At 31.6% G+C, this 23920-nt stretch overlaps 1 protein-coding gene, 1 long non-coding RNA gene and 1 pseudogene across 7 annotated transcripts in view; 2 read left to right on the top strand and 1 right to left on the bottom strand.

Moving 5' to 3' along the window:
• LOC126734585 (organic cation transporter protein-like) overlaps positions 1-12929 on the top strand; it is a 36968-nt gene extending 24039 nt beyond the window's left edge. For 3 of the 5 annotated variants that reach the window (XM_050438276.1, XM_050438279.1, XM_050438278.1), the window contains exons 3-9: positions 9075-9258; positions 9601-9737; positions 9792-9968; positions 10027-10294; positions 11355-11664; positions 11719-12048; positions 12106-12929. In XM_050438276.1, coding sequence (XP_050294233.1) covers positions 9075-9258; positions 9601-9737; positions 9792-9968; positions 10027-10294; positions 11355-11664; positions 11719-12048; positions 12106-12300 — 1601 coding nt within the window. In that variant the 3' untranslated portion in view covers positions 12301-12929. The remainder of the gene's footprint in view (positions 1-9074; positions 9259-9600; positions 9738-9791; positions 9969-10026; positions 10295-11354; positions 11665-11718; positions 12049-12105) is intronic. The other 2 variants (XM_050438275.1, XM_050438277.1) reach the window with 1 other exon arrangement.
• The window catches only part of LOC126734588 (uncharacterized), a 27666-nt gene extending 12650 nt beyond the window's left edge, over positions 1-15016 (bottom strand). Inside the window, exons 1-2 of one of the 2 annotated variants that reach the window (XR_007660092.1) lie at positions 14976-15016; positions 14768-14893 (exon numbers count right to left, since the gene is read on the bottom strand). This is a non-coding gene — a long non-coding RNA (uncharacterized LOC126734588). Of the gene's footprint in view, positions 1-14767; positions 14912-14975 lie in introns of those variants that run through there. The other variant, XR_007660091.1, reaches the window with a different exon arrangement.
• On the top strand, positions 14740-23920 carry LOC126734587 (deoxyuridine 5'-triphosphate nucleotidohydrolase-like; annotated as a pseudogene).

The raw sequence follows: 23920 nt of genomic DNA, 5'->3' as shown, positions 1-23920 counted from the left end.
AGTTAGCTACCAAAAAGTTAGCTGAAAAAAGCCGATGTCACCCGAACAGTGATGTCCAGTGGCGTCGGGTACAGCAGTATTAAAGCAAACAAATTTGTTTTTATGGGTTTTTACTTTAAGTTTTGCCTTTGGGATTAAAAGCTTTAAGAAAATTTGTTTAATTTATTTACCAAAATGGCAAACAATCCAAATAGATTCTGTTTATCTTTTACTACACCATTTCACATCTGAAATGGTGTAGTAAAAATATTTCTTGAAAGTCCCTTATAATGCAGTTTTTTTTATACCGTGGTAATAACGTATATACATTTGAAGTTACCACAGGAACCAGAACGTCACAGAAATTGGAATACATATTATATTAGTAATAAAATTGCAACTATACAATATATGACTATGCAAGGGTTTTTTTTCATTTTATTTCTCTAAATTACTAAATTTTTAATTGTTTCACATAGAATTTCGTTGTTTTTTATTGAATCCTAAAATTGTTTCACCCTAAATTGAAGATATGTAATAGCAGAAGATTTTGCCCTAATTTTAATACCAAAAACAATCCCTTCACCCCCTTCAGATATTCGCTCGAAGTTAGCTGAAAAATTTAAAATTTTTGGACTCTAATAATAAAAAAAATGTTTTTATCGAACCCTAAAATTGTTTCACCCTAAATTAAAGATATGTGATAGCGGAAGATTTTCCCTTAATTTTAATACCAAAAACAACCCCCACACCCCCCTCAGATATTCGCTAGAGGTGCGAAGAAAAATTGTAATACTTGGACTCTAATAATTAAAAAAAATGTTTTTGTCGAACCCTAAAATTGTTTCATCCTAAATTAAAGATATGTGATAGCGGAAGATTTTCCCTTAATTTTAATACCAAAAACAACCCCCACACCCCCTTCAGATATTCGCTAGAGGTGCGAAGAAAAATTGTAATACTTGGAGTTTGATAATAAAAAAAATGTTTTTACCGAACCCTAAAATTGTTTCACACTAAATTCAAGATATGTGATAGCGGAAGATTTTCCCTTAATTTTAATATCAAAAACAACCCCCCCAACCCCTTCAGATATTCGCTAGAGGTGCGCTGAAAAATTGTAATACTTGGAGTCTGATAATAAAAAAAATGTTTTTATCGAACCCTAAAATTGTTTCACCACAAATTAAAGATATTTGATTGCAGAAAATTTTCCCTTAATTTTAATACCAAAAACAACCCCCCCAACCCCTTCAGATATTCGCTAGAAGTGCGCAGAAAAATTGTAATATTTGGACTCTAATAATAAAAAAGAAGTTTAAAAAAAAAATGTTTTATAAGGTTTTTAGATATTTGTGCGATTTAAACACTAAAGTACAAACATTGTTTATACAATGCTCAAATTTTCTTAAAAAAAAGAATTTGTAATAATTTTGCTTCAGTTTACAATTCTCCAAAAACACAATTTTTTTCTCGTTTTCATTTATTTCAAAAGAACCTTCCAAGTATATGCATTTTCGACAAGTTAATTTTACAGGATAGGTTTCTAAATTTTTTGAATTTAAAGGCATCACCTGAAGAGAAGATCTTTTCTTTTTTATCATGTTTTCAAGTTCATGTGGAATTTCAAATGATTCTCGAGTAATATTAAATTGTTTGATGACATTACTACTTAATTTAGATAGTGACATGGACTTCTTTGTGAACAAAACGGACGGACCGTCGCTGTCAATAACACTTACTTTACAATTTATAAAATCTTGAGAATCTTTAGTATCTGTGAGGTAGTGGACATTGGGTGTATCTGTTGAAAACTGAATCAAATTTTTCGTATTTGGGTATTGAACGGTCTGCTCTACTTCGGGTCGTATAGGCGTTGATGCATTGAGTGGTATAAGTAATGGTGCACCAGACAGCGTAATTCCATTAGTCTTGTAAATCTAAAATTTATTTTAGATTTATGTGCATATATGTTTAAATATTTATATAAGGCGATGAGAAAAAGACAGAGAGTTGAAAAACCTAAATCAAGTTGTGTTATTATTTTGCCATTTTCGAAAATGTCTTTGCAGTTATCTCCATTGATGGCAATATTTTCTGCAGTATGTAACTGCTCTTCAAAAGATGAGATATTATCGCCTTGCGACTAAAAATATAATATATCATTAAAAGACAATATATTTGATGCAATAACCTTCTATTTCTGTTGTACATAAAAACAGCGTTCCAAAATTTAAAATATCATAATATAGAAGAATTCTATGGTTTGGGGGGTTGTTTTTAATATTAAAATTAAGGGAAAATCTTCCGCTATCACATATCTTCAATTTAGGGTGAAAAAAATTTAGGGTTCGATAAAAACATTTTTTTAATTATTAGAGTCCAAGTATAACAATTTTTCTTCGCACCTCTAGCGAATATCTGAAGGGGGTGTGGGGGTTGTTTTTGGTATTAAAATTAAGGGAAAATCTTCTGCTATCACATATCTTTAATTTAGGGTGAAACAATTTTAGAGTTCGATAAAAATATTTTTTTTATTATTAGAGTCCAAATATTACAATTTTTCTGCGCACTTCTAGCGAATATCTGAAGGGGGAGGAGGGGTTGTTTTTGGTATTAAAATTAAGGGAAAATCTTCCGCTATCACATATCTTTAATTTAAGGTGAAACAATTTTAGGGTTCGATAAAAACTTTTTTTTTATTATTAAAGTCCAAATATTAAAATTTTTCTGCGCACTTCTAGCGAATATCTGAAGGGGTTGGGGGGGTTGTTTTTAGTATTAAAATTAAGGGAAAATCTTCTGCTATCGCATATCTTCAATTAAGGGTGAAACAATTTTAGGGTTCGATAAAAACATTTTTTTAATTATTAGAGTCCAAGTATTACAATTTTTCTTCGCACCTCTAGCGAATATCTGAAGGGGGTGTGGGGGTTGTTTTTGGTATTAAAATTAAGGGAAAATCTTCCGCTATCACATATTTTTAATTTAGGGTGAAACAATTTTAGGGTTCGATAAAAACATTTTTTTAATTATTAGAGTCCAAGTATTACAATTTTTCTTCGCACCTCTAGCGAATATCTGAAGGGGGCGTGGGGGTTGTTTTTGGTATTAAAATTAAGGGAAAATCTTCCGCTATCACATATCTTTAATTTAGGGTGAAACAATTTTAGGGTTCGATAAAAACATTTTTTTAATTATTAGAGTCCAAGTATTACAATTTTTCTTCGCACCTCTAGCGAATATCTGAAGGGGGTGTGGGGGTTGTTTTTGGTATTAAAATTAAGGGAAAATCTTCCGCTATCACATATCTTTAATTTAGGGTGAAACAATTTTAGGGTTCGATAAAAACATTTTTTTAATTATTAGAGTCCAAGTATTACAATTTTTCTTCGCACCTCTAGCGAATATCTGAAGGGGGTGAAGGGATTGTTTTTGGTATTAAAATTAGGGCAAAATCTTCTGCTATTACATATCTTCAATTTAGGGTGAAACAATTTTAGGATTCAATAAAAAACAACGAAATTCTATGTGAAACAATTAAAAATTTAGTAATTTAGAGAAATAAAATGAAAAAAAACCCTTGCATAGTCATATATTGTATAGTTGCAATTTTATTACTAATATAATATGTATTCCAATTTCTGTGACGTTCTGGTTCCTGTGGTAACTTCAAATGTATATATGTTATTACCACGGTATAAAAAAAAACTGCATTATAAGGGACTTTCAAGAAATATTTTTATCTTTTACTACACCATTTCAGATGTGAAATGGTGTAGTAAAAGATAAACAGAATCTATTTGGATTGTTTGCCATTTTGGTAAATAAATTAAACAAATTTCCTTAAAGCTTTTAATCCTAAAGGCAAAACTTAAAGTAAAAACCCATAGAAACAAATTTGTTTGCTTTAATACTGCTGTACCCGACGCCACTGGACGTTCGGGTGACATCGGCTTTTTTCAGCTAACTTTTTGGTAGCTAACTTCACACCGCTTTTCAAATTTAGCTTTACTCGTCTTCTAAAATTAGTCTTTATGTGTGCTAAAATATGTAAAAAATTTCAAATTGTCAATTTTCATAGGGTGAAACTTGAAATGAAACTGTCAAATTTCAAATGTTTTGAAATAGAGAACAAATTTAAGTTTCCCGCCAAAATTGGGAAGCTCACGATAACGGTTATTGGTCAATACCAACAAACCAACGATTTTGGTGATTTTTTCAGGGTAAATTCTAGTGGATGTGCAGATATTATAAAAGCTGAAAGTTTTCTCGAGTTTCTGCAGTGTTACTAATTTTTTAATTAAAATCCAATATCTAAGTTATTACAAAGATCCGTCATCCTCTGACATTTGACGTATGACGTGTCAATCTCAAAGTCAACTTAGCACACATTCTGGGATTTCCCTAAAAAAGTGACTGAGACTGCTTTAAAATTATAATTAATTATAAGTTTAAGTGCTTTATTTTTTGTATTGACAAAGACAAAGTGCCGACACGGACTTACCGGCTTGGGCAAGAAATTCAAAATTTTCTATCAAGAAGCTCTTTTTTTATCGCGACTTTTGGCGGGTGATTTGAATTCAATGACCTTTATTAATTAAATCGAGGGTATTTTGATTATTATAAATTATTGCTTATAGTGGATTTACGCATGTTAAACATCATCTCTAGTGATCGAGTTTCATATTCAATGGATGACAGATTTCGGTAATGTTCTGGGAATTTCAGAAATAAGTGCTACTAAAAGCGCTTCAATTTGGGGAATATTGGTTACTAAGAATTTCTATAGTTACTTTGAGTTTCATAATTTGCAAAAACCAATTAGTTAAAATCATATCTTTTACCGGCAAAAAATCGTCAAAGTTTGACATTTGCTATTATAATTATCATGATTAAAGGGCTGTATTGGCAAACAAACGTCCGTACGGGTATACAGGTTTTGGTGGGAAATTTGAATTTAATAAGCTTTAATTTAAATGAATTGTGTTTTAAATATGCCAAGTCCTTGAAAATTATATAAATTGTTTATCATGGTGGATTTGAATTTCATATTAAATTTCACATTTTTTATTTCGTTGATATTCTGGTAACTTCAATGGGAATTTCATAAAAAAAGTTATAAAAGTTTGATGTTTGCCTTTATAATTATTAGGTTTAAGTGCTTTATTGATGGTATTGACAAACAAGTGTCGATCCCGCCCAAGTAGGTAACTACTTGGGCGGTTCAAATTTCTGTTTCAAAAATGATGCGAATTGGCGGGCGATTTCATATTAAAGTGCTTTAATAATTGGATTGGTGTTGGAATTGAAAATCTTAGATCATATATTCAGTAAATACATATTAGTTTTTCGTGATGAAACTTTGCAACTTACAAAAATTAAAAAATCAGCGCATTTTATGGCGTTTCTTGCCTATCAATCCCATTTTGCATTATCAAATCAATGTTGTAACTTGCAGCATAGTTTGTTCCCTATATCTTGCTATTAAAACGCTTTTAAAACTGACACATCACTACAACGACTTACCATTAATATCTCCCATATTAAAGACTTCAACTTACGTGGACGATCTAACTGTGGGTGGATCTAGCCTTAAAGAACTAACCCTTATATAAGATCAAATTATTGAACTCTTATATAGAAGCGGTTTTGAAGCCAAAAAACCGGAAAGTAACTGTCTTACATATACAAATAATATACTATGAAACCGATAATATACAAAGTATTTTAGGCTTAAGATGGGATCCAATTTCAGATGCATTTTTTTACAAATGTTTGGAAACACTGATTGCACTACTACTACCAAGTCAATTAACTTATTAATTGACTTAACATATTTTATTAACCATATTAATTGACTTTTGACACACTTGGTACCATTTTAATAGGAATGCTTATACAAATGCTATGATCTCTTGGCATTGATTAATTGGGATGAAAAAACACAAAAAGTAGAAATAACCGAAAATGTATTAAATATATTTAAAACAAATTACAGGATCGCCAAATGATCAAGTAATTTTCGTTTTATAAAATAATACGACACTTATGCCCCATTGATATAGATTTACATTATTTTCGAATCACCTATAAAAAAATGTTCGGTCTCGTTAAAAAGAAGTAGCAAACCAGCCATATATCAAAAGATCCTAAACGACCCGAAGCACATAATCGGTCCTTAACCTGGAACAGTTTAACTAGAAATTTAAAGGGGCTTAAATCTAATTACGCGGGCCCCCCTCTGTTAGATGGAGGAAATTGTGAATTAATAAAAAGCCTTTATACAAATAAATAGATTAGAGAGGACGGCACTAGGTTACCCAGAAGATTTATGAGATTCGTTTTGTCAGCGTCGATTATTACAATCCTTTTCTTTTTTTAGTCAATATGGCAACATTGTCTTGCGTGAAGTTATGCTCGGCAAGCCCATAGAGCGTGTAGGTTAGGTATCGGGTGAACTCGTTACTACTCGCCCTAACAGTGTTGCTACATGTTTGTGCTGCTATTTCGGAAAACGTGGTTCACTTCATATCGTTTTTTTTTTCTAAGCGTCAATGGTGCAATATAAATAATAGCTAACAAAGATAATTAAAAATTATGTTACATAAAAGATTATGATAAAATTTTGTCACAATCTTTTACACAATTGTGACAAAATTTTAAAATATACCGCCTCCTAACAAAAATATAATCGAAATTATTATTTACATGGAAAATTTTATACAAGATTTCCTTTTTATTTATAAGACCATTTTTTTCTTTCAAGTGCATAAATCACAACTTTCACTATTTCATAGAATATATGGCAACATCGTCTTGCGCGTAAGATATGCTCAGCAAACATAATAGAGCGTGTAGCTTAGGTATCGGGTGGACTCGTCGCAACTCGTATTAACGCTGTTGCCAAATATTTGTGCTGCAATTTCAGAAAACGTGAATTCGACGTGATTCATTTAAAATTCTTTTTATTATCAATGGCGCATCGGTTAATCAAATTTAATCATAGCTAACAAAGATAATTATAAATAATCGAAAGTATATAGATAATTGCTGGCGCCAATTTAAAACTTTCATGAAAATATAATATGTCGTAATATTTACTTAGCTGGATATAATACATTTTTCACACACATTTGTGACAAAATTTCAAAACATACCGCCTCTTAACGAAAATATACTGAAAATCCGATATTTTGATAAAATATTATCTACATGTGTTACGCTAGACGTGTTTTCATTTATATGGGAGAACTGTTTTGAAATTTTCAACTGCGGTTATTTATAAATACAATTAATAATTTACGTCTATTGGGAAAGTTTATACAATTTCATTATTTTGTTGAGTAACAATTAGGGAATTAGTTAGAGGAAAGTGGATAGAATTTGATTTAAATTATTGCTTAAAAAAATACATTTTAATACGGTCAACGTGGGTTTATAAACTTGACGTTGGCACTAATGTCATTGACCGCACATAAATTAATTAAATGACACTTTTTCCTTTTTTAAATCGTAAACAACGTCAATGTAAACAATTCAACTTCAAAGACAACCTTATCATTGTGTGCCGTCTAACAAAAACACTTTGATCGATAGTCACGCCGTCTCTGACGTCAAGTTTATAAATTCACCTTACGCTTTTCGGCCATCTACCAAAATGCAATTTTCAACCCGAAATTAAATTGAAACGAACTAGTTTAGAGGCGCCAAATATACAATTTTTGGAAGATTTACTGTTAAAAGGTCAGACCAATAAATCATAACATGCATTCTGTTATGTGATAATAAAAGTCATGTTTCAGAAGATCGTAAGCCACCGCGTAAATAATAAAGCGGAGAAAAATGCATCATTTTGCATTAACGCGATAATAATAATAATGTAAATTGTTTTTAGCACTTTCGTTAGGGAACACTTCCTGTTTATTTTAAAATGGCACCAAATCAAATTGAGTTTTTAATTGGCGGAGCTCAGTTGAATTTCCTCGTTTGTTAAGTTTTTACGCATCAAATGTAGAGTTTTTTACATTTAATTAATGCGTCATAGATACTAATTATTCACAAGTAGAGTATGCGCGTAAAACATTAATGAGTTTTTAGGTCAGTATACAATAAATTAATATTTAGAGGAAGAATCTATTTGTGTTTACTATTAACAATACAGTATTCCAAAATTACAGCTGTAATATCTCTAGAGCCCAGCATAGGGTGACCTCGTGCTGTCTGGACGTCCAAGACGTTCTCATAGATGTTGCTGCTGATTTCCTTCACTCTCCTTAAAGTTCCATAGACTTTCTCGTCCTTGAAATTGCTCATTAGATGTATTACTAACTGCCAACAACTGTATAGAAAATTAGTCTGTGCAAGGAATATACTTCAGTAAACATCTCTAGAACCCAGCCTAGTCATGGAGCTGGAATATTTTCGGTTTTTTTGAAATTTCTCGCATTTAAATTTGTCATCAGGTCATATAAACCGACCAGCCTATTTCAACATTTTGATTTTCACGATAACCGCTGTGGTGTGCCTAGGGCCCAGCTCAGTCAATGCCTTAGAACATTGAAAGGCCTTTCAATGTTCTAAGGTCAATGCAGAGGTTGGTTGCCTTTGACATTCCTTAAATGATCTTGTACTTAAAAGTGATCTTGGGATTCATTAGTTAATACAATACTTGTTAACCTGTCTGTTGCAAACATTCCGTCTCACATTAGCCAATATGTAACTCATTCTCGTTCTCACCGGCTTGAAGATCTTTTCACTTCCTAATATTAGGATGTATCTGTAATCTGGTAGTTACTGGCACCTCAAGACGCACGATTTCTTCAACAGGAGCTCAAATTGTCCAAGGAGAATCCTCCATTAATAACCCAATTATTATTTCAATTAACTGCTATGAAGATGTCGTAATAGTTGGCTGCTCTGTTGAAAGTCTACAAAAAGACCCTGAAAGTCTGTAGAAAGAATGCTCACTATAGGTAGTTCTTTTGGTCTTCTGGCCCATCGAAAATCGTTATCCACAGGATTTCTGGATATAAAACAGCCATATAAAGTACATTTTCCATAATTTGTTATTCTAATTTACGTTTCTTTTTTAGAAATGCCAGAGCGTAGCCAAAACTCCACATCGGAAGAGGAAGAGGAGGATGACATTATATCGAATACCATAGGCAAATACGGCAAATGGCAGTTCTTACTTACTTTTATATTAGCTTTAGTGAACATACCTTGTACCTGGCATATTTTTGTGCCCATTTTTCACGCACGAGAAATGAAATTCATGTAAGTTTGGTTAGAGCTTGAGACTTCGAAGTTGAGTCATGTTTTAGTTTGACAGTATTTAAACCTTTTTTTTAAGGCACATTTTCTTAGTTTGCTCGAAATAACAAAGTACGGCCCTGTCGCTCATACGTCGTAACCAACCAATCGCTTTATGCGTCTGCTTAAGGCCATAGGTGATAACTTTGAATAAAAGCCGAACGACAGGACCGTAGTAAGACTTTTGTTAAATTGATCTATTTATCAACAAGCAAACTACAAATAACGACTCATGTATTACTATGTACTTATGTTATTATTCATATCTTTTTGGAATGTTTAGACTAAATGGTAAATTTTTTGTAGTTGTGTACAGCCGCCTGGCAGCTGCCAAACAATAGACTCGTGTCAAGTGTCAATAGAATCTGTAGGTAACAGTAGCTGTAGCGTAGACAGTAATATTACTTTAGTAAAATGTGAAAACTGGAGGTTTTTGGGGGAAGGTAATTACTGAAAATCTATTACATAATAAAGTATTTAATTAATTTTCCTTTTAGGTGTGACTATAACCTCCGAGTTCGATTTAGTCTGTGATAGAAAATCTCTAATAAACCTGGCAGAGATGATGTTTCTTGCTGGGGTTGCCCTTGGAGGTTTAGTCAGCGGAATCATTTCCGATAAATATGGCAGAAAGAGAACTTTACTTGCCTCCATATTTATTCAGTGCACCATAGGTACAAATGAAACCTCCTTTATCATCCACAAATTATCTACAATTCTCATATCTTCCAGGCACCACAATAGCATTTGCACCATGGTTTGAGCTTTACGTAGCACTACGTTGCATCCTGGGTTTTTTCTCAGTGTCAGTTGTCTTCAGCGGGTTTGTGTTAACGATAGAACTTGTCGGAGGACATTGGAGAACGATAAGTGGGATTTCGTATCTGTTTCCAGTTGCACTGGGTTATTGTACCATTGCTGGAATGGCCTATGTACTGCAAGATTGGAGGCACCTGCAAATTGCTGTATCTTTGCCTGGAACTGCATTTTTGTTCTTATGGTAAGATATATTTCGTGACGTGGTTCAAAAGTAATGTTGAGATCTATTATTGATTGCTTGGATGAGGGTTCAGTTAAATTTATATCGATTATAAGTATGAGTAGTATAGATACCTTAATGCATGGCTTTTAGAGGAGAAGATGGCTGCTCTTTCACACTAACGGAGACCTCCTATCTGTTTACCTACTGCTATAGACCGTACTTCAGTAAGTGATCCAAGTATAGGTTAGTGGTGTTATGTCCAAGATGGATAATATTCTGACAAATGTTTCCATAAGTATCCGTAATCCATTCATAGTGTACACGTCTTTTTAAGAATATAAATTATAGGTATTGATCAGGTCTGATAGGCATCAGATCTTCAGGGGCGAAACACGCGTAACCTGATCTCAATCGACGTTAGAGAGTTTTGACCAAACTTTTTTTAAAACGGTTTTTTTAAACGTTTGACTTGCTGTTTATAATTCTACTTGCTTCAATCCTACTCTACTTAATCTACCATCTGAATCTCTGATCACTGTCTAGGATCAATCTGAACTAGGAATTATTATACCCAGGGCCCAGGGGGTGATTCCATCTTTATCCCACACTCAAATCTTCACATTTCGAGTATTCACTCTCGACCATTTAAGATGTGACATATTTTCATTGTTTGTTTTTTTAAAAACGAGACTTACTTACTCTTACCTCAAGAGATCGAACTCACTTTTTGGCAATATTCGTACAGTTTAATCTTTATAGTCTTTAAAGCCGGGTGCATCGACTCTCTTCTAAGTTCTTCGATCTTTTCCTGGATATTATTCATCATAATAAGCTTTGAAAGATTCAGATCGCAATTCTCCTCACTATGGAGATTCATTGCTTTTATGCCTAAAAGCCAAGTTACCATTTGAGAAGATGATTTGGTTTACAATATTGCTAAGTCTGATAAGAATAGACATGATTATTGTCACTACAAGAAAAACTAGAGCAATTGAGTTTAGTTAACAAATAAGCTTTGTTATGGCTAACATTTCTCATAAACCAATATAAGATTATTCACCTTAGCAATCTCTTTTAGGTGGTTCATTCCAGAATCTCCTCGTTGGCTCCTAGCCTTAGGCAAAACGAAAGAAGTAATCCAAATCCTGGAACGAGCAGCAAAATTCAACAACAAACCTCTGCCAGCGAACCTAGAGAAATCACTGGTCCCCGTCCAGAAAATGGACCAAACGGAAAACCATAACGTGGGCGTGCTGGACCTTTTCAAAAACGCCGCCATGAGAAAGAAGACTTTGATCCTTTTCTTGATATGGTTCGGAGTGTATTTGGTTTACTACGGCCTGGTGCTAAACCTTGGAAACCTTGGTGGGGACCTGTATGTTAACTCTGTAAGAATTCCTTAAGTTGATTTAATATCGCAATTATTAATTGCTTCATTTTAGTGCCTTACAGGTCTAGTGGAAGTCCCAGCGGTGGCCTTAAGCATACTAATCCTGATCAAAGGAGGTAGAAGGTGGCCTTTGGCACTCACTATGATCCTTTCGGGAATATTCGCCGGCCTAGCGATTCCAGTTTCATGGATCTCCGATGACTTACAATGGCTAATTACCACATTTATGATGACCAGCAAGTTCTGCGTTAGTTCTTCAAATGTGATCATGCCTGTTTACACAGCCGAACTCTACCCGACGATCATAAGGAACATTGGGGTGGGAGCTGCAAATGTTCCTGCCGGTGTTGCTTTGATGTTGGTGCCGTATCTCTTTGAATTGGTAACAATATTTTCCTGCATTTGTGAAGGCTGTTTGTACATAGGCTTTTTTTTACAGGCATTTATTGACAGATCGGTTCCATTGTTGGTGATAACAATAATCGGGGTGGTAGGTGGCGCCTCAGTACTGTTTCTTCCGGAAACTGGTGTTCAGCCTCTGCCAGATACGCTTGATGGCAACCAGGCTACAAGAATGTCCATCGCATCAGCAAACGGAGATGTCAAGAAGATCAACAACAACCATCGGGTTTAAGAAAATCATTATTTTACTTAATTTATTGGTACTTAAAATTAGAACAGCGATTAATTACATTGACATTATCGTCGATTGGTCAAAGTTCTCTGCGTTGCCGAAAACAACTGGTCGGTCATTTTTCATTGAAGAAAATGATAAAACGATGGGTGGCGCATTTGTAATTTATTATTGTGTTTTCAATAGTCACATTAATCATTATATTGATGAATGTACTAAAAATAATGTTTTTTCTTTAATGAAGTGTGAGGCTGCGTACTTTTGCACTAAATAAAACCTTATAAGTATTTCTAGTTTTAGGATAGTATTAGTTTAGTTTGTATAGAAGTGAAGACTTTTCCAGTTATTGACGTAAAATTTGAAATTTTTGTTAAAAAAATTTCATTGGCAATATTTTACTTCTATTAATTTTTTTACGATATTGAAGTTTGGCATTCATCCAAATTGGTTACAATTATTAAACATGTTTTCTTACAGTTTTCAGTCGCAAAAGCTAATATTAAAAATAGTTTTCAATTTATAGGATATTTTATTTATTAGGGTACATTTAAATTTTTTATTGATTTTTTTATTAATTATATAGATTTAAACTCTGTTGCCAAAAAAGCCATTTGACATCATTATCAATTTGTAAATATATAATTTTACAAATTTGTGATTATGCCAAAGGGCCTTAAGAAATAAATGTAGAACTAGAACAAAAATGTATCTAAATATAGATAATAATTGCAGGTATTTTTTAAAAGTGATAAATGTTATAAATATGTAAAATAATAATTTTTAAGTTTCCTTTAGAAATAGAATAAGTGTATAAATGTATATAATTTATTTTTTATATATTTGTTAGATATAGTGCTAAAAACGACAATAAAAATATTAATAACTTATTATTACCAGTTATTATCATATGAAGCTCTATTTATTTAAAAAATTCTAATCTGGCTCATAAAGAAAAAAAATTAATTTATAAAAACGCTGTTTACTTACTGTATAACAAAAAATACATTTAAATTAATTATTCATATTTGGCTGACGTACAGAGATAATGAGTTTTGTATAGATTGCGCGGAAAACGCAATAAAAATTAAAAAACCATTTAAATTTATTTAAAAAATAATAAAAGATAAGGAGGATTATTTACCGACGTAAAGCGAAAATTAATTTTGTTTACCCTGCTCATTCGATAAAATAGAAGAAAAATTATTTGAATCACAAAAATAATGTGAAAAAGGATAGCGGGCGTAGAGAAAGAAAAATATTTCAGTATACAGTTATAAATGAATAAGTTATTAAAACAAAAGTATAAAAGGAAAAAGATTAGCTGACGTAAAGAAAAAAATTATTTAACATATTTTTTTTGTCAAAAAAGAGCAACAAAAGATTTGATTAGGCTATATTATACAGGAGTAAAACAAACTGTAGGTTTTTCTCGTAATTTCAAAAGACCCTGTAGGAAAATTAAGGTGGATAATTCTGTTTACATAGTGTTCCTTGTAATCTTTGATGTATTCTAAACATTTCGATTTTTGATTCATTCCATTATCTCATTTCTGCTGCGAGCTGCAAATTTTTTATTAAAACGCTGATTTGAAGCTTATTTTTAGATAATTAATGTCAAGTTTTCGGTTAAAAATTATCGACGTTGGCTAAAGACGCAATTAATGTGACATCGAGTATTATATAAAAAATTATCATAAAATAAAGAGGGCAGGAACGAGCAACAAGTCTTTAGTTAACACCAAAAACAAAATTCTTGTCACACACAGATCAGCTGTTTACAGACTAAAATGTTCTCACCCTGACTGCAATATGTGTTGCATCAGACAAAGCGGAGGGAGAATCGAGACGACACTCAAAAGAAGATAGTAAACATTCAACAATTCATTGAGTCCTAACAATAACACTAACATTTTATTTGACTTACAGACACGTTAAACCACAAACTTAATAAATATACCTGTACTGCTAATTCAAATGGCCACCATGATCAAAATTAACTGCTGCCTTGTGTCCGCCATTTTTATAGTAGGTAGTTGTGACTTGTGCCCTTTGATGTTGGTAACTGAATGTTTTCACGCTAAATCCACATTGGTACGTAATTACGGATACGTGAGGCTGTCAAGCCTATCCGTGACTTTTATCCCATCCACTAGAGACAAGCGTATCCGTAAAATGACGTTATATTTTTACTCGAGTTTAAATAATGTCCTAATTGCCACAAGCTCCAAAAATACGGAATGAAGTTCAAATTAACCAACTTCTATCCGTGTTTTCCTTCACGTAGGTACGTGAAACCTTTTGGGTTTCTTATTGGCTGATAGCAATCACGTGGTCCCAACGGATCGGTAATTACGTATCAATGTGGATTCAGGCTCAGTGTTTAAGAAAAGATAAAGGTAATGACGTTGACGACGGTGACGTTTGACATATGATCTGTCATAAACTTATAAAAATAAAAAGCCCTTACCTTCTTCACTTATAAATAATGAAATATAAAAACCATAGTTCAAAAATTAAGCATGTCCATGTTCTGGAAAGGTTTCCTCTAAACTCAAAGAGTATAGTATTCGTTAGGTCGCGAAATTATAGTTGCCTGTAAATAGAAAGTGAGTCGTTAGACAGTTTTCGAAACCATTAAAAAGTATCACCGGTAACCACAAACTTAATAAATATACCTGGACTGCTAATGCATATGGCCACGATACCCAACAATGACCACTATGTCTACTACAAAAGAAGTTAGCGAGTTGAGTGAAAAAATGTTGCTAAAAATTGGCGAACTTGGTAAGCCTATAAAAAATAAAAATGATTATTGCAAGTGGATAAAATTTTTAAATAAAAATATTTTAATTTTAAAAAATTTTTTAAGAAGTCAGGAAAAAATAGATAGAAAATCTATGATTAAATTAGAATCAAATTTAAGTATTTTTAAAAATTATCAAGAACAATTTAAATACAAAAAGAATAATAATAAAAAGGGGAAACAATTAGTTTGGACTGAATTAGAATCATGTTTTAATAATCATATAAGAACTGGAGCAATTGTTAACTGTAATATTAAGGACCCGCTGATATTTTTCAAAAAAGCTCTTAGATCATTTTTATGTCAAGTACGAAAGGAACTCAAAAAATCTTTGTTAAAAATAAATGTTATATTTTTATGTAATTTTATTAAACCTCAAACTGGTGAAATTGAATTAAAACATTTTACCACCAAAAATCAAATAGTTGATCGTAACACCGATTTGAGAAAATTTTATAATGATTACATAAAAACTAATATTTTAACAAAGTTAGAGGAGTTTCAAGAGAGAGATTCCGGTTGGGCACTGTATGAAATTTTACAATTAAAAATTAATTTTAATAATTATACCCCTATAAATATTGGCTATTCTACTTACATTACGGTGCCGAAATTTATTCAAAATACTAAGGGGGTTCTTAATATTAAAAATAATGATAAATACTGTTTTCTCTGGTGTATTGTGGCCACTCTTAATCCCTGTAATACAAATCAAAATCCATGTAGAACATCTTCATATCCTCATTTTAGTGAAATTTTAAAATATCACAATATTAGTTTTCCAATTAGAATAAAAGATAGGGTGAACTGCCCAGTTCTCGGCCACCTAACTGAATTTTTGACTTTGACTGAGAAATAAATTTAGAAAAAGGACAAAATTTGTTTTTTTTGTTTTTTTATGTGAAACCTTATAGTGTTCTTAATTGTTTCCTTTGGTCTAAAAAGGATAAAATATTCCCAGTTTTTATAAATAAATTAAAATTTAAAAAATGTGCATTCTGCCAGATCTCGGCCAGGTGGAATTTTTCTCGGCCTCAAAATGCCGGTTCTCGGCCGGGGTGGCCGAAAAATACTGACTTTCGACCGATCTAAATAAATAAAGTCCAGAAGCAATTAAAAAAGATTGTTTTAATTTTATTATAAGTCGTACAAGTAAAAATGTAATATGTTTTTATTCTTGTATTGAAAAATAAAAAAACGCAACTAAAGAAGCAAATAACAGGGTATATATTTAATACCAACTTAGTACAAACATACTTAGTAGGTACCTACCTAGTTTTGTAGGAACTTCAAATCTCTATAGTTAACAAAAATATAAAAAATTGCTTATAACTAATAGTAAATAGTAAAACTAATACCTTACCTACTATAATGTAGGTTCCTAATATTAGGTACATACACAAACAAATAACAGACAGATACTTTGAACAAAAACTTAAGTTCTTTTAAACTCTATAGACAAACAAAAAAAGAAACAAAACTCTAACAAAAATAAAAAAAACATTGCTTCTTTTAAAACTTTTCTTAAAACTATTGATACCTAAATTATAAGTACCTACTATAATAACTAGGTAAGTAACGGCAAGGAACATATACATAGGTAGGTAGGTATTTTACTGGCAAGAAATACATATAAAATCTTTGCTTGCAGCTTCTGAATATGATAAATGGGACAATTCAGTGCACGCTAAATGGTACCACTTAGGACAGATATCACAGCCTACATTTTTCAAATTGTCATCTTCTGTATCACTTATAAGTTCGTCCTCGCAAAGAGAACACATAAGTTTAATTTTTTTACTTTTTTTGTTATTTTTCGAGACACTCATATTTTTAGCTATCAGTGTCTTTTTCTCCTGTCTTTCTTCTTTTTTCTTCTTCTGGACATCCAGTTTATTCTGTTTTTCTTTTTCTTGTTTTTGAATATGTTCCCTCCAAGCTTTGGAGGAAATTGCACTTGGCAGTTTATCTCGTTTTTTACTTTCGTTATTTTTTTTAATAGGTTCGGGAAACTTCAGATGTTGAGAAAATGGACTTAAAACTTCAACGTCGTTCATAGATTTTTGGGGGGTTTTTTCGCCAATCTGGATTTTATCTAGTTCATTTTCGATACTTTTTAATGGTCTTTCTTCTCTTGTTATTGCATCTGCTCCTTTAACTTCACATGCTGTTTGGTTGTTAATATTTTCTTTACTACTATTTATGTCATATCCAAGTTCTTCAGGAATATTATTTTTAGATTCTTTAAATAATAATGGTTGCTTGAACTCTTCAGTTTGATTGATGGTATGGCCTTCTTCAATGATAGTTAAGGCATCATTGTCTGCAAGATTTCTTTGGTTTTCTGGTTCACTTTTATTGTCATCTAAACTTTTAGTCTCTTCAATTGGATTAGTAGAGTCGTGACTTTCTTCAATGGTAGCAAGGGTTTCATTTTCTGGTGGATTCTGATCATCTTCTTCACATTTTTTGTCATCATTTTTAATTTTTTTACCGAATTCTTCAATTGGACTGGTAAATTCATGAGTTTCTTTGGTGATAGCAGATGTATAATTTCCTTGTGTATCTTTTTTATTATCATGTTCGGGTTTTTTTTCAATTGCTTCATCTTTGTTATCATTGTCATTTGGTCCTTTCTGTTTGTAATTGTCTTGATAAATATTTATAGAATCATTATAGTTGTGTCTATGCTCTGGTTCTTTGGCTCCAAATATGTCAGTGACAGATATATCCAACGGCAAATCTGTCAATGTTAAATTTAAATCCTCAAAGGGAATTATACTCAAAGAATCCATTGGGACAATACTACCAATAGGTAGTGACTCTGACAATGAATTATCTTTATGTATTGTTATTTCCATGTCATTAACAGTTATGTCACTTATAATATTTATCGTTTCATGCTCAGTCTTTACCTTTATTTCATCTATGGTTTGGTAAATGATTTTTGCGTCAACACCTTTGGCAGCTAAGTTTGTTTCGATAAGATTTATCACTTTTTTGGCATTATCAATTTCTTCTTGTTTAATGTCATATTCTTTTTGGACTGGGCGTTTGTTTTTTTCTAAAACATTTTGGACACACTTTGTGTAATCCACATTGTCCGGATTTAATGGAAAGAGTCCACATTTACGAAATCCATTTTTAATGCAAGGCACCATATCTACCTTATCTAAACTTTGCTGAAATATTTTACAAAAATTCACTTTTGTAATTGAACTGGTTACATCATCCTGTGTACTTTGCCATTCCCTGACGGTTTTTTTCCATTGGTGTTTCAATGGCCTAAACACGCTTACATCTGCGGGCTGGAGTACATGGGTGGTGTTGGGTGGTAGTGAGTAAAGAATAATTCCATTTTTTTCACAGAATTCGCTTAAAAATATATTTAAATGTGAGCGATGTCCGTCTATAAATAATATGATTGGCTTTTTAATATTGCCATTCTCAAGCCATTTATTGAAATCATTGCAAACATATTCATAGAATACGTCGCTCTTCATCCACCCACTGTCGGATTTACCAAGAACCCAATTATCAGGCATATTCATAATAACTGATTTCGGGGGCCTTACATACGGAAATACAACTAGTGGGGGGCAAATATCTCCATGTGCATTAAATGTAATAAGAACTGTCAGTGTTTCCTTTTCATTGCCTTTTTTAACTGAATATACGTTCTTAAGACCCCGAGGAGCAAGAACTTTTCCTGTTTTAGGATCTAATGAAAATCCTGATTCATCTCCGTTGAAAATACGGGTAGGATCCTCCATAACCTCTTGAAGATTATTCTCTTCCAAAAAATTACTCAATTCCCTAAACCATGACCTAATATACTCTTCGGTGACTACTGCCCGTGCTTTATTAATGCTTTCAGACTCACGCAATTTTAGTTCTGGATGTCTCGAGAGAAATCGCAAGTACCATTTCTCTCCAACCCTATTATTTTTAAAAGAATCGATTTTTCCATTACTAATGGCAACTTTAGTAACGGTCTCCATCAACTCATGTTTTTTTATTGGAAATCCGGACTTAGCAAGCGCTATAGCCCACTCTTTTATGCGTTTCTCACCTTCAATTGTCATAATTGGTTCTGGCCCAGTTTTTTTTTCAATTCATCTGGTTTTCTTCCAGCCACTCTATCTTGGATAGTGCTCCTGGGAACGCCAAATTCTTTTGAAGCTGCTCTAACGCTCAAGGTTCCTTCCCTCACATGTTTAAGGGCTACATTGAGATTTTCTTCATTGTAGGTGAACATCTTACGGGGTTTTGAAACGTTTAACTTTACGCCTTTCTTGGTAGCCATCTAAATAAAAATAAAAAACACAGAATGTAAATAGGTATAGGCTAGCAAACGGATCTGAAACACCAAAAGAAATGTTTGTTTTTATTTTTTAATTTTTTTTTTTTTTTTTAATATTGTTTGTGAAATTTAATTTAAATGCGTATATAATTATATTATAAATGTATTTAAATTAAATTTTAAAATAATAATTTGAAGATAAAATTAAAAAAAATAAAAACAAACATTGCGTCCGGTGTTTCAGATCCGTTTGCCAGACCTACAAGTAGGTACATCTGTTTTTTTTTTTTAATATTTAAGATCTTAATTTTTTTAAAATTAATAAAGTAAAAAAACAATATGTTCATTGCAAGAAACTAATTTTTTGCATGCATTTTAATGGCAAAATATAAAAATGGCCGAAAAATAGGCGGATTCACCAGTTCTCGGCCCCCTTTCAAAATATTTATATCTCCCTTGATTTTCGTAAAAACCCGGCCGAGATCTGGCTTGATCTACTAACCAACTGAATATTATTAAAAAGAGAAACCCACTCTAGTCCCTAACTATCAGTAAGTTAAAAAAAGATAAAGAAAAATATATTTATTAGACCGCTTCTCGGCCACCCTGGCCGAGAAATGGCAGAAAAGGTTTTTTTGACCGGTTTTCCGGCCACGTATTTTTCTTTTTAAATATTAAGTTTTCTTGTATATTTTAATCTAATTATTAAAGATTAACCCCTTAGTAACTAAAAAGTCACAAAACTTACCTTAAAACTCGATGTTTTCAGAAATTATATTCTATTTACTTTCGAGCTGCACACTACACTAAACGTAAGAAAACGGCAAATGCAACGCACTCCTGGAGGTACATGTTTTGACTGAATTTTTCTTAAGCCTGCTTTGGCCTATAAGGATGTTGGTGCGTGAATATGGTGCGCGAAGAACTACATTAGTCAGGGGCGATATGTTCATATAAATAAATTGTAGAATGCTCTATTTATTAACTATTTTGTGAAAAAGTGGCCGAGAACTAGGGGTGGCCGGCTAACTGGGCAGTTCACCCTATAAGTAAATCTGAGAAAATGAATAATATCGGAGTGAATGTATTTACTTTGGAAAAAAAAAGTTGTACCTGTATGTCTGAGTCAATATGACTTTTTAGTTAAGGTCAATTTATTAATACTTTCTATAAATCAAGAGGATAATTTTAATATAGATGACGATGATAATGATGGTTTAGGTCAGCATATCTTACAATTTCATAGAACATATCATTTTGTATTAATTAAAAATTTGTCAAGATTATTAAATAAGCAAATTGGTGATATTACTAACATATCACTTCCATCTGAAAAGGAAAAGAATATCATTTTCACATTTTAAAAATAAAGAAAAAGTTCCATTTGTGATTTATGCCGATATTGAGAGTATATTAGAAAAATATGAGGATTTAAATGTTAATGTAAATAAATATCAAAAACATATTCCATGCAGTATTGCTTATTATTTATTATGTAGCTATGATAATTCTCAATCAAAATTTGAGCTACATACGGGGCAAGACTGTATAAGTTGGTTTTGTTTAAAATAGCACATCAATTAAATCCTATATTTTATAATATTGTTTCAATGTTACCCTTGTCGACATCAGAGCAAGAATCATTTAACACATCTACTAGGTGTCATATTTGTCAAAAGCCTTTTAGTGAAGATGATATAAAAGTTAAAGATCATTGTTATTTTACGGGTAAATATAGGGGTAGTGCTCACTTTTTATGTAATCTCAATTATAAAGATGATCATATTATACCTGTAATATTTCACAACCTTTCTGGCTATGATAGTAACTTTATTATACGGAAATTGACAACTGAAATACCAGGCTCGGTTACCTTATTACCTGTTAACAAGGAAATTTTATATCTTTTTTAAAATATATAGAAAATACAAGTATTCAATTTAGTTTTTTGGATTCTTTTCGATTTATGTCTAGCAGCTTAGATCGATTAAGTTCCTACCTAAATTCTTCTGAAAAATATATTACCAAAAGTTTTTGCAAAAATGAGACTGAATTTAATCTTGTATCAAGAAAAGGTATCTATATTTCCATATGATTATCTTGATTGTTGGGAAATACTAAAGGAAAATAGCTTACCATCGATTGATGGTTTTTATTCCAAACTTAAAAAATCTAATGTAACACAGACTGATTATAACTTTGCTGTTAAAATTTGGGAATCATTTCAAATTTAAAATTTACAAGAATATTTAGAGTTATACTTAAAGACTGATATTTTACTTTTGGCAGATGTTTGTGAAAATTTCCGAAAAGTTTGTTATAAAACATATGGTTTAGAATGTCTAAAATATTTTACTGCCCCTAAATTGGCCTACGATTCTTGCCTTTTAATTTCAAAAGTTACATTAGATAAAATTACATAGAATTAATTACCTATATTGATCAAATAATGATGATTGAAAGCGGAATTAGAGGTGGAGTATCTCAGTGTAGTAATCGTTATGGTAAAGCTAACAATAAATATATGGAGAATGAGTTTAACCCCGATCTGCCATCATCATATTTAATGTACTTTGACATTAACAATTTATATGGAACAGCAATGAGTGAATCGCTTCCTACTGGTGATTTTAAGTGGGTTGACATAAATGTCTACTATTCGGAAAATATTATTAATACACCAGACGATTCGGATGTAGGGTATATACTTGAAGTAGATTTGGAATATCCTAAGGAACTCCACGATCTACACAAGGATTTACCTCTATGTCCAGAACGTTTAATACCACCTGTCATCAAAACAATCTAAATTATTGACAACACTTTTTAATAAGAAAAACTATGTTATTCATTACAGAACTTTAAAACAAGCTTTATCTCTTGGTTTACAACTTACTAAAGTTTATAAAATTTAAACAATCACCTTGGCTAAAAACTTACATTGATTTAAATACAAATTTGAGAAAACAAAGCCAAAATGAATTTGAAAAAACTTTTTTAAGTTAATGAATAATGCAGTTTTTGGAGAAACAATGGAAAACGTGAGGAAATACAAAGATGTTAAAGTAGTAACTACTTGGCTCGGTCGATATGGAGCAAAAAAATACATTTCAAAACCTAATTTCCATAGTTTAACCATTTTTGATGATGACATGGTTATAATTAAAATGTCAAGGTTAAATATTAAATTTAATAAACTTATATATGCAGGTTTTAGTATTTTAGAAATTTCTAAACTTTTTTTATATGATTTTTATTTTAATTATATTAAACCTAAATTTAATACAGACACCAAATTATTATATACTGACACTGATTCTTTAATTTATCATTTTCACGTGGAAGATATCTATGAATTTATTAGACATGATATAGACAGATTTGACAGTTCTGATTATCCTGTAGACAACATTTATAATATTCCTTTAGTTAATAAGAAAGTATTAGGATTAATGAAAGATGAGAATAATGGTAAAATTATGAGTGAATTTGTAGGTCTTAAATCAAAAATGTATGCATTAAAACTGTTTGATTCAGATAAAGTTGTTAAAAAGGCTAAAGGTATTACTAATACTTCAATGAAAACAATAACATTTGACGACTATTATAACTGTTTATTTCATAAAGACACATTTTATACACAAGAACATTTAATTCGAAGTAAAAAACATGAGGTCTGCACAATAAACCAGAGAAAAGTTGCTCTTACTCCATACGATGATAAAAGAATTATTAATTATATATATACCGATAATTTATTGATTATAGCCCCAAGGTACTGACCTTGGGGCTATAATCAATAAATTAATTTTATCCATTTTCAATAAAAAATTTTTATACATTTAAGCCGATCAAGAAGTAAGTCCAATTTTAAAATATACAAAAATCACACCTCACGCATATACACCCGAAAAGGGTAGTAGACTGGCTGCTGGATATGATTTAAAAAGTAATCATGACACAATAATACCAGTTAGAGGAAAAGCTCTAATATCAACTGGACTTAAATTTGAGCTACCGAAAAACTGCTATGGCAGGATTGCTCCAAGGTCTGGTTTAGCTGTAAACCACTTTATTGATGAAGGCGGTAAGTTTTATTTTTTACAAAATTATATTGTAATAATGAAACATTTTTTTATTAGCTGGCGTTATCGATGAGGACTATCGAGGTGAAATTAAGGTCCTACTGTTCAATCACTCGGATGAGGATTTTCACGTTAGAACTGGCGACAGGATAGCTCAAATAATATGTGAAAGGATCTTCTACAGAGCTTCAAGAAGTCAACAACAACAACAACATGTGCAGCACAGAACGTGGAGAAAAAGGATTCGGGTCCACAGAAAAAAATATGTAAAACAAATAAAGTGATTTGTTTTAATTTTTAAGAAATGGTTTTTATAAAAGTAAATAAAATTGTTGTTATTATTATTATTTTATTTAAAATTATAGATATAACTTAAAAATATATTTTTTAAATAATTCTTTTACTTAAATTAAATAAAAATATATTTAT

The sequence above is a fragment of the Anthonomus grandis genome, chromosome 3, assembly GCF_022605725.1.
Source record: "Anthonomus grandis grandis chromosome 3, icAntGran1.3, whole genome shotgun sequence".
Classification (NCBI taxonomy): domain Eukaryota; kingdom Metazoa; phylum Arthropoda; class Insecta; order Coleoptera; family Curculionidae; genus Anthonomus; species Anthonomus grandis.
Note: the sequence above shows the minus strand (reverse complement) of the source record. Positions and strands in the feature narration are given on the sequence as shown.